We start from the raw sequence: 12,178 nt of genomic DNA, 5'->3' as shown, positions 1-12,178 counted from the left end.
TCAGCCTGCCCTGAGTAATTTTCTGGCCGGTATGGATGAAGGAGTGTATAGACACATGAACCTCTGCACCTGAATTCCCGATATGTGTTTTGTGATAATTCACAGCTCATGAATAACTAAGCACAGTACATTTAAAGGTGTCTCCAAAGTCAACTATTGCCATTAAAGCACGCATTGTCCAGTCTGATTAGGTCATTATTAATGCGATTGACCAGCTTTGGACTGTTTGCACAATGCTAGTCTCACCAATGTTTGAAGTGATGTCACAACCACAGATGCCATGGAAACACCTTTAACAGTTTGACAGATGATGCAATGTCCTATATAGCAAGCAGGATGGCAGGTTCTATTTAATGTAAGCAATGGATGGCTATGATGATAGAGTAAATTATGCCAGGCCACGGTGACACCTTAATTCCCAGAACTGCCCAGAGCACTCAGAGGAGTAATTTGTTGCATTAGCTAGTTTTTTTAATCCACTGGTGACTAAACGCAGAGGTGTGTATGGATTTGTTACATTGACCCTAAGTGCAATAGGATCATTAATTTGCTGTACCCGATTCTTATCAAACTTTCCAGGTGATTTCCTTTCCTCAGACTCTTGGATTCTTTTCTAAACAGAATGTTCTGGGAACTGTTCCAGTGTTTGTTTGTGAAGTGGTAAAAAATCTTAGCTCACAGAAGAAATCTTCAACCAATGTCGTGAAATCGTAAACCTGTTCTTTACAAAGTCATTTACGATATTGCTACATCTTGCACATAGAGGAAATCTTCCCTTCTTGTATCCGTTATCTCAATAAATTTTTTGTGCCATATTAGATTTTTTTTTCCACCAAATGTTAAAAAAATTCCAGCCTCTAAAATTAGCCTCCTTTTCTGAAGGTACTGACTCATTCTAAGGTGTAGTTCCACATGCGTCAACCTCCCCCGGTACTTCATTCTGGTAACTATTCTTTCCGTGTGGACCCAGACAGTGAGTGGTGGCAGGCTATTTTACCAGTATTATCCGATTGCTTTCACATTTTACTCAAATCGTTGTTCACAGGGAATATGTCACAACTGAAACCAATCCTCTTCTTACCTGTCATGCAATTTCATGCTGGAGTCACGATGTTTTGTATCCCTCTCTAATATAGGGTTGCTATAAACAGTTCTAGTGCCCCACTCCCACTGGGATACAATCCTGGGAAATTTTGGTTTGAACAGCTCAGCTCCACATTGATTGATGCATTTACCAACTGAGCTATTTGAGCCTTTTTTTTTGTTAAGCATGAATAACAGATTATTGGTTCTTTACAAATCTGGAAAATCTAGTAGCCATCTCTCCTTGCATGTACAAATGCTAAATTGTGAACTGCATAGCTTAATATTTTAGTGATTGTCAAGCTGTACAAGTGAATGAAGCTGCTTAGTCCCTTAAAGGCAGTTGAAAATTGTGTTTTGGGCCATTAGTTTGTCCCTTTCCAATGCTCAAAGTTCAAACCGGAACAATACAATTTTTGGCCGTGCTGAGACAAATTATGTATTTCTCAGAATGTTCCACCCATTACCTGTGTCAGTGAGCAGTATGCTGAGAGATATGGATTATTTGTTCAAACACCAACTGATTTTCAATATAATTGAATAGTGGATTTTGCTTAATGGCGACAATCTGATCTATAAAATGACTTTATTCCCACCAGCCTAGTTGACTTGTCAACCTGTCAACCTTTCTTCTCCTCACATTTTAACTATTTTTTGCATAATTTTGATGCTTTCTGCTCCCCTCCCAAATTTTATCCTCTTTTCTACTGTGGGAGCGGGGGGGAGGGCTGACCAATGCTGGAGTACCGGCCTTGGCAACCACAAGTGATCATTCTTCAAAGTTAGCATCGCCTCTGAGCCTATCAGTGGACTATTCAACTGTGAAGAGCATCATTATCAACAGAGCCCAATATTGCTCTTACTTGACATCCGAACACATGCGTGGCTGTCAACAGTGGGAACCCAGCTGATTTTCCCTTTCTATAGTCTGAAGATCAGGATGTCAATTGTGTTGTCCCTACTGCTGCCCAATTAATTCAGCACAGGCTAGAAAACACCCTACAATCACTATTGCCTTTTTATCCCAGTGCAACACCAGGTTGTGCATCTATCTGCTGAGTTGTCAAACAAACTGATGTCTTTTTAAAGTTTTTTTTTATGTGAGCTCTCTGAAGTCTAAATTATTTTCAATGGACGATTAATACTGAAATGATTCTTGATTTGTATATTATTGACCAAGGCTAAGGATGGTTTCTCCATTTCTATTAAAACATACATTTTTGTTAACAGCCAGGGTTAACAAAACCAGAGGATATTCGAAATGCGCATTAGGTCCAACAGGATTTGTACAGGTTAATGTTGTAGGTTTGAGCCTTTGGCCGAATATTGAGGAAGGGTCTCAACCTTTTTATGCCTATAGGAGTACTGTATATAGTATAACCTGAAATGTATTGGTTTAAATATAATTTCTCCATATTGCGACCAAAATGCTAAATAAGTCACTGTTAACTACAATTAGAATGCTTTTGCAAGTACGCAATAGATTGTACACTTTCTTTCTCCTTTCTCAATTACAGGAGTGGGCTTTGAGAGACAGGTCATTGGCCGATATTCCTTTGTTCATCCTCAATCTGTGCTGCAGCGAAGACGGAAGTTAAAGAGGCGGAAAACTATCAGTGGGATTCCGAGACGTGTGCAGCAAGAAATAGGTAAAGCTTTGAAACCTCATTAACACAATCTGGTTATAAACGTTTTCTGCAAAGATTATTTGTAATTTAAAAAAACACCTACAGCCAAACTTAAATTAGTGTTAAATCAGAGCAGATTTTCTCACTCATTAAAGAAAGAGAAAAAGCCTTGCATTTATACAGTGGCTTTCACAATTTCATGATGGCTCGAAGCACTTGATGTACTTTTGAAAGTGTAGTCACTGTTGTAATGTAGGAAATGCAAAGGCTAAATTGTGCACAGCTAGATCGTACAAACAGAATCGTGATAATTACTGTATTTTTTCATGATGTTGGTTGAGGGATAAATATTGGCTAGGACACCTGTTCTTCTTCGAAATAGTGCCACCTGAGAAAACAGACAGAGCCTTGGTTTAACATCTCATCCAAAAGACAGCACCTCTGGCAGGGCAGCACTCTCTTGGTATCGCACTGACTGAAGTGTTAGCCTAAATTTTGTATTCAAGTCTTTGGAGCAGGATTGAACACTCAACTTTCTAACTTGGAGGTGAGAGTGCGCCCACTGAGCCAAGGCTGATTTGACGCCTTTCTATGGGCAATCTCAGTCTATTATTATTATTTGTATGATTTGTTCTGGCACTGATTATTCTGAGATGGTCACGACCTCCAGGAGAGCCCTTGTGATTTGGCTCTTATTTCCTTTATCCAAAGTGGCTCTTGTAAAAGTCAGAAATAAAGAAGTTGACCCCAAATATCTGTGACCCCAGGCAGCCGCTGAGATTATGGCTCCGTTGGGAGTTGCTGAGCTTAAACCCGCTGAAGTTTCTGGGATCAGACTATTTGCATAAATCAGGCTGGTACCTGCCTTGGTATTGATGCTTCTAGATGCCCATTGGGTGGGGAGTAAAATCCAATACTTGCAAAGGGTCTGAGGGTAAAATTAGTAGGACCAACTTTAGAGTGCAGTTAAATGTGAAATTCGTGCCCCTTAAAAGAGAGCCAATTTTAATTTGGCAACATTTCCTCTTCTGGGGTGCTCCAACCATTAAAACTGCTGTTACCTTGCCTGTAACATGATCAACTGGGGCGGAGGAGACAGGAGCAGAAGGAACTCCGGCGGATAATGCTATCCTGCCAGTGCCACCTCCTTTTTAACTTATCATACTTCAAGGGACCTATGGAACTACCTTACAGCACAACTTCCAGAGGAAATTCACTCGGAATGTGCTTTAGGTGGAGACCCAGTGTTATGAGTTCCCATCCCATCCCATTTCTGCCTGACTTTTCGCTGCCCATCAGAAAACCGCTGGCCCTGAGGAAATTTGGGGTTTTTGTTATATTCTACTAACTTATTGTCATTTCAGGGTATAATCCTTGACCCTATGTTTTATTTATTTGGCTAGCAGATTCTGATGAATCTTCCATGGCTAGAGAAAGGAATGTAATTGTTCATGTTAACCCAGAGTTGGACTTCCATTGCGATGAGGCAAATTCTGCCAGCGGCCGATCCGGGACCAAGGACTCAGAGTGCCAGACAGAGGATATTCTAATTGCTGCACCATCAGTGAGGCGGATCCGAGCCCAGCGAGGCAACAGCATCACGTCTTCGCTGTCACATTCAGCTGGGAATATCACTACCCTGGCAGATGATTCAGGCTCAATGTTTCTTAAACCAATCGACAACCATGTTCGCTCGCGCAGCCTTTCTCGAGAAGGCATTAGAGATTCACTGTTATCTCATGAATTAAGTCAGGATGACAGTGTTGAAAGCATTACTGGTGCTCCTGAAAAATACCTGCCAAACCCAGAAAGGACAGAGGAGGAAGACGACGAAGCAAGTTTGTTTATGCAGAGCCCACAGATACATCATTCCAAGGGCATTACTGTTCAACCACTGCAAAATCTGGAACGTGAAGGCCAGGTGACAAAGATGTCTAACTTTATGCCAGAGGGAGATATGGGAAACAGTGAGATCTCATCAAATTCTGATACATTTGGAAGCCCAGTCAACAGTATCTCCAGTGCAGGGGTTTTATTAAGTAGTCAGATAGATCAAAAGGAGGACCATCAATCATCCAGTGGAAACTGGAGTGGGAGTAACTCAACATGCCCCTCACAGACATCAGAGACCATTCATACTGCATCTTCACCACCACTGACAGGATCTTCACACTGTGACTCAGAATTATCATTGAATGCACCTGCTCACACAAACTATGAGTCGCCAGGTTTTCTACTGGAACCGTATGCATATCAAGGAGATAAAGTCAGAGGTCACAGGACAAACTCTTTTACTTCCACAGGGACAGATGTTGTTGAAGATCTCAATGCAAGTAACACAAGCGACGCTGAGTGGAACTATTTACACCATTGCCATGATGCATCTTGCCATCGAGATTTTAGTCCAAGGCATTCAAGGACGAATAGCTTGGGATGTCCAAGTTTTGCTAGCATGGGTACATGTGACAGCTTTGTTGAGAGACCATCCTCCTCCAGAACTGACTCAGGCTCACATTTCTCTGTGGATACTGAAGGATATTATACCTCCATGCACTATGACTGTGGTTTAAAAACTAGTAGAAACTATATTTTTAACTATGCATCCACAAGCTCCGATGGAATCCAGAGCACAGAAAATGCTTCTGAACTTGGTGAACTCCCTCAACCAGATCACTTAGAGTTGCGAAAGCAGAAGCATCGGGGCCCGAGCATTGCGCTCAAGAAACTAAAGGCAAAACCAGCCCCACCAAAACGCAGTTCATCTTTGAGGAAAAATGAAAGTTATACAAATGAGAATGAACAGAATGAACCAAAGACAAGCAATGGGCAGGATAGGACTATATCATCTGGAGATACACAAAAGTCTTTGCAACTTGACCTAAGTCTTGCATCTGACAGGTTCAAAGGCTCCATGCTACCAAGCAAAAAGAATATTCCTTGGGATGGTCATGGTGGATATACGAATGATGATGAATTATCAGACCCTCAATTCACCCCTTCAGATACGCCATCATTTAAGGAGGAAGGTGCTGTGCAATCAGATTATGCAGGTCTCTGGCTTTTAAATGACTTAAAGTCTAATGATCCCTACAGATCATTATCAAACTCTAGTACTGCTACGGGTACAACCGTCATAGAGTGCACAAAGTCTCCAGAAGGCTCAGAGTCACAAACATCCCAGTCTGAATCACGAGCTACCACTCCATCTCTCCCCTCAGTCGATAATGAGTTCAAGCTGTCTTCTCCTGATAAATTGGCTGGTTTGGCATCACCATCTAGTGGGTACTCTAGCCAATCTGGCACACCAACCTCTACTTTGCCTACACCTCTATTTCCTGGTCCCCTATCTCCAAACAGTGGTAAAAGAAAGCCAAAAGTTCCAGAGAGGAGGTCTTCACTGCAGCAGTCTTCCACGAGGGATGCAAATGTCACAAAGAAAGACCTCGAACTACCAACTATACCTCCAACACACCTTGACCTAAGTGCTCTTCAGAATTTGTTTAAAAGCAAGCCTTTTGTTCACAGAAACCAATTGCATATCTCAAATCAGAGCAAACAGCGAGAGGCAGCTGAAAGAACCAACAACAGTCCACCAGTTTCCCTTGCCATAACCCCATCAGTTCTACAGTCTGTACAGCTTCGCTCTGTTAGTAAAGCCAAGCAATCCAAACAAGAATGGCAAGAAGAACCTGACATAACAGTGGAACAAAGTTATGCAGAGCCTGTCACAGCACCGAACAGAACTGAACCATACAGTTATAACAGATCATTAACACACAAGTGCAGTGAAATTTCCAGTTCACCTCAACAGTTACAAAAATCATCCTCCACAGAAGCAAACCCAAACGTTTTGCATTTTGAAAGTAATATTGCACTTTGTCTAGAAAATAAGCTGAGTGAAGAGAGTATGACTCCTTTACCCTTGATTTCGACAGCAGCCAAGTCTCTAACACAGCTCACAGTATCTGATGAGTGTCCACAAAACACAGAACTTGAAGATGACCAAATGATTGCAACAGAAGGCTGTCAGGCAGTTTCCAACAGCTACAAATATATCAATGAAAAGAATTCAGTAAAGGAGAGCATTCCACAAGAAATGAAGCAAGATTTCCATAATTCCAGTAAGGAGTTTCAGAATGAGGGATTTGCACAAGAAACAAGGAATGAAGAAAAACCTGAAAGTGTGCATTCACCATGTAACACAGTTACAGAATCCCTGTCTGCAGCAATACTGGGATCTGCAACTGCAGAGAAATTAGAAAGAAAACTTGACTTTGACTCAGTTAATAATGATGAAACTGTACCCCAAGACATAATTCAACAAGAATTGATAGGTCCACAGAAGCTCAATGAAGACAGTGAAGAAGAGAAAGTTGAAATGGTGCAAGATGGTTGTCCCGAAAGTGCTGTTGATCACAGCAGAACTTCAGAAGCTCTATGTGAGAGCCCTAGCGATGGGCAGTACAAAGGTCACTTAGGTAATTGTATTCTTATTTTATTTCCACATCAAATTGTTGGGTGAGATTGTTAACCTCTGCACTTGGTAGTGTTGCAATACTGAAAAGCATTATTGAATGTGTTAATGCAGGAGCAGGTGCTGGCACCATTTTTAAAAGGTGCCAGCCCAGCACACAGTACAACATAATACAGAGTTTAGTTATCCACTAAATCATGTAGTGTTGACTGCTTACCCCCCTTCCCCAGACAAATCATGCAGAGTTGCCCCTTCCTTACCTCAGTGGCCCCAGCTTCTCCTGGACAGGAAAGTGAAGGCGCCTGAGTGCCGCATGACGTGTTCAAGATTGGGAACTGAAGGCATGATCGCGGGGAACTAAATTTAAATTTATGCAGAGAGATATTTTAAATATTTCAAGTAGGGTCCCATCACAGAGTGCCGAAGGTGCTGCCACGGAGCCTCACCGCCATCGGGAAGATCGGAACTAGCAATCCTAGCATCGGGCTTGGTGGCGGCTGCTGCCTGTCTGATTTTTCCAGCACGCCCCCTGCCACGGAACCCAACGTTGGGCTGAGAACAAAATCCAACCCATAGATCTGTTTTACTTTGGGCGTAGGATGAACATAAAAATTCACTTCTTGTCTGCAGCTGAGAATACATTCAAAAACATAGAATGAGAACTCTATTTAAAAATGCTAAGAGTATGTAATTTTCCTGGGGCTGCACTGGATAGCCTGAGCTCAGCGAATATTGGAAAATTGAGTGGCAGGTGTGCATGCCTGTACAGGAACCTGGTCAATTTTCCTCCATTTAAAGTAATTGAAGAAAAATTGAGCAGTTTATTTTAAAGGTGTGCGCTCAGACTTGTCCAATATTACAATATTCACTGTGCCCATGCAACCCGCTGCAATAAGTACAAACGCAGGAAAATCTCCCTGATTCTACTATTAGCCTATTTAAATAAAGTTGTAATCCTATGTTTTTGAATATATTCTAAGTTGTGGAAAAATACTGAATTTTTATGTCAATTTATTGCAATATGTCGCTGTCCAACCTCCCCTTAATCTCAACACTAATAGATCTGGTTGCAATGAGGAATCTACGAGGAATCTTTTAAGTATTAAAAAGTATTTTTAAGTAATGATGTATAATGTGACCCATTGCATGTTAAAGCTGCCATTTGCTGTTTATTCATAGGTTTAAAAGTTGTGTTGGAGCATGACATTTTATATTGTTTCATTTTGGGAACAATAGTAACACATAACAAATATTTAACACTGATTCCTATGTAACTGCTTTCATATTTTTGATTTTTTTGACAATTTTTGTGCAGATATAATTTGAAAATGAGACGCACTTTTAATGTTGAGACTTTTTAAGTGACATGTTTTCTCACAAATTTAAAGAAACGTAGGTCGACAAAAGTTGTTTATATGCTAAATGGAAGTTATTTTTTTTCCAGATACTAAATAATAAGCAATTCATTAGCTTGTCTAAGCAATCCAGGTGGGATGCTTTTTCTAACATAAAGCCTGTAAAGGCAGTCACACTTTTAAAACAGAGGGTTGCAAAGGTTTTAGGCAGGCTCAGAAAGTCAGCAATCCTAGATGAACAGGTAGAAGATAATCTGCTTAACTCAAGACAACCCACTGAAAGCGTTGCATGTTTATGATTATATATTATTATACAAATATAAGTTGCACAAATCTAGGATAATCTGGTTAGAACTGTTGTTCTCTTATGTTCACGAATTGTGAAATAAAGCAGCTTACCGATTTGCATCAAGCGTCAATTCATGAAGTGTTTTCTTAGAATGGCTTTGGAGAGATTGAGGAAGTACACTATGAAAAACATAAATATTTGGTTCAGGTCACTATGTTGCACTCCTGGTCATAGATATAAGGCAACTCCCATAGAAGACACTCCAATTGCTTACAGAAGTGACTTACACCTCTGTACCTGAGATTCTATGGCAGACACACATTTGTAAAATCTGCCATAATGATTTTAATCAAATATTAAAACATCTCAATTAGTTGGGATAAGTAATTCAAAATGCTGCACAGGCTAGATTGTTCATACATTTTTAGAAAACTTCTTATTAAACCATACTAAAATCTCATTTAATGTGTCTACATGGAAGATTTGTGCAATTATATGCAGCCTGCTAAAATAAATAGAATTTTTGTTTCTCATACACAGATGTGGGACAGGGTGAGAGTTATTTGACTTCTCCACTGGATCCTCAGACTAACGAAGATAATGTATTCATATCACCAAACAAACTCCGCACAACAGAGGACCTTTTTGCTGTGATTCACAGGTCAGAAATCTTTTACAAATATTTGCGTGTCCTTGTCCACAAACGTACCTGAAAAAATTGTTGACGTCCCGTGGCATTGCTCACATGAATTGGAGGTTATGCTGTTTCAAGATGGCTGGAAATCGTGATGGGTACAGAAATCTGCTGGAAGGATTTGGAAACAAGGTTGTAGGAGATTTGTTCAGAGACACTGAAGGAAATGTTTTTTGATTGATTTTTGGAATCAAATGATTTTATTTTTACCCACTGCGAGTAGTTACAGAAATACAGTTTTTCCCTGCACATACCAGGGTTACACAAATAAATAATTCTGTAAAATGATGGTGAAGGATAGCTAACAGGTAGAAGGTCAAATCAACAACAACTTTTTATAGCATCTTTAGTGTAGTAAAACATCCCAAGGCACGTCACTGGATTGATAGCAAACAAAATTTAAAGGATGTCACAGATCCAAGAGTCTGAGCACAGATAAAGTCAATACTTCATCTTCTTTTGAAATCATTTGGATGAACACACTTATAATTACTGTTATAGCTGAAACACATACTTTGAGATGTTGCACAGATTAGCAAAGAGAATCATGTTGATACCATCCAAAACTCATTCAAAATGCAGCTTCCTGAATCCTCATCTGCTCAAAGCACTGAACTTCTATTACTTTGCTTCTTACCAGACTCCACTGCTCCCTATAGTTCTTCAAATTATTTATGAAATTCCTGTCCTTATCTTTAATTGCTTCCACATTCTTGACCTGACATACTTCAAAAACACAAAATGTAATTTTAATCACACTGTTGTGAAGTATGTCTCTTCTTCAAATGTCTTCACTATGCTACAAACCTTATCTTAAACAATTTCATTCCTGGTTACAGCTGAAGAAAAATCTATACGGACAAAAGCATTTTAAAAATAATATCTTGAGTAATTAGTTCAGTACTGCTTTTTTATTCGTAGATTTTCATCACTGCTTGGAGTTAGAATTATTATTTATTTTATTTGAATATGAACAAATAAGGTGTAATAAATTTGCATCTAAAAGAGTGCTGTTGAAAATGTAATTGCCCAACTTGACACAGAAAGTGTAATGATAAAACATGCATAGTCATCCTATTTTAATAATATGACCAATTGCTCTGCTGCGATGTTAAAGCCATACATTCTGCCCTTATTTTTATATAATACTTTGACAAAACGTGTGCCTATTTGGGAAGCAGAGAAATAGAGTTGGTTGCAACACAGGAATTCCTCTGCAGGACAGGCTGAGGAGGTGGGAGATGAACAGCTCATTAGTTTTGCACCACTCTTGAGAACGTTGAATTTCAGTATACAAACTATGTAGGCAGTTTCCAATACAAATATTGAGACAGGAATGAAGGAAATTAACACAGAAAATGAGTACCGACATAAGGTAGGATCTGGATTGGGCCAGCATTTTATTTGTTTATTCTTGGGTTAGGACAGTACATGTATTTATTTGTATCTGCATCAGAACAATGCTGTATTTATATCTGCGTAAGGCAGTACATTTATTCATTTATAACAGGGTCAGTTCAATACACTCAAAGCTGAGTGCATGAGATCAGCTGATGTGTGACCACTCCAATTTAGCCAATCAGGCAGGAGAGCTGCAAGGGGCACAGTATTGTTGAGGTGGCAGCAAAGTGATCTCAAAGCACAGCCAGCAGGGAGGTATGTGGCTGGGCCCAATCTTACATAGACACCATGGTGCTGTCACACATACACATATTTACTAAAAATAAAGAGAACTGAAAACATAGTTCAAATAAAATTGCGGCCAGTTCGGAGGATCACGGCCTGGAGGCCCCATCAGTGAGTGAAAGAGAGTGCAATGGGAGCAAGCAGGAAACCCCCTTTTCTCTGAGGTGACTGAAAAACAAAAAAGCAAGATGACTAAAAAAGGGCAATAAAGACATTAAATTTAATCTGTTAAAAATGTACAACTATAAAGATCACATTTAAAAGTATGTCTCTGAAACTCTGCACCTAGTGCCACCCAGTGGCAAGAGCATGCAACTACATGCAGACGCACAGCTCTTTTACCATGTACACTTAATATAAAATATCAGCGATTGTGTCACACCAGGCATTATGCAACAGGCAAGTTATGAAAGCCCTAACATTTAAGATACCTTTCATAGTACCTTGCCCCCGCCCCCACCATACTGCCACATACAGATATAGGAACAGCATTAGGCCGTTGAGCCCGTCATTCATTTTGATGAGGCCATTCGAACTTAGCCAGTAGTGCAGGAGGCTGCTTCTCCTCCACTCACCAAGACCATTGCTGAGCTGCACCTCAGCTGCCTTAGCTCCATATCATTTTATACCTTTACCTAACGACAATCTATTGTTATCAGTCTTAGAAGCTCCAACTGACCCCCAGCATCGGCTGTCTTTTAGGGGAGAGAATTCTAGATTTCTATTGCCCTTTCTGTGGGAAAACTCTTTCCTGATTTTCTCTCCTAAATGGACTAGCTCTAATTTTTAAGATTTATTTTACTTAATAGGTATCGCAGTTAGAGAAGGCTGGCATTACTCTTTCCAATGTAAAGCATGCCCCACATACCACCTTCTTCTTAGGCAGTCCCTCAGGATCGAGGATGACTTGCTTCCACTCCTATTCAATTGGTTCTGAGATGGATGATAAGTCCAGTGCGTGATCTGCAG

The 12,178-nt window shown here is 40.2% G+C and overlaps 1 protein-coding gene across 2 annotated transcripts in view; it reads left to right on the top strand.

The window, feature by feature from the left end:
- nhsb (Nance-Horan syndrome b (congenital cataracts and dental anomalies)) overlaps positions 1-12,178 on the top strand; it is a 474,669-nt gene that overhangs the window by 436,304 nt on the left and 26,187 nt on the right. The window contains exons 6-8 of one of the 2 annotated variants that reach the window (XM_068040418.1): positions 2,601-2,732; positions 4,118-7,189; positions 9,370-9,490. In XM_068040418.1, the coding sequence (XP_067896519.1) occupies positions 2,601-2,732; positions 4,118-7,189; positions 9,370-9,490 (3,325 nt within the window). Of the gene's footprint in view, positions 1-2,600; positions 2,733-4,114; positions 7,190-9,369; positions 9,491-12,178 lie in introns of both variants that reach the window. The other variant, XM_068040416.1, reaches the window with a different exon arrangement.

This window comes from Heterodontus francisci, chromosome 10, assembly GCF_036365525.1.
Source record: "Heterodontus francisci isolate sHetFra1 chromosome 10, sHetFra1.hap1, whole genome shotgun sequence".
In the NCBI taxonomy this organism is placed as follows: Eukaryota; Metazoa; Chordata; class Chondrichthyes; order Heterodontiformes; family Heterodontidae; genus Heterodontus; species Heterodontus francisci.
This window is presented reverse-complemented; position numbering and strand designations above follow the sequence as displayed.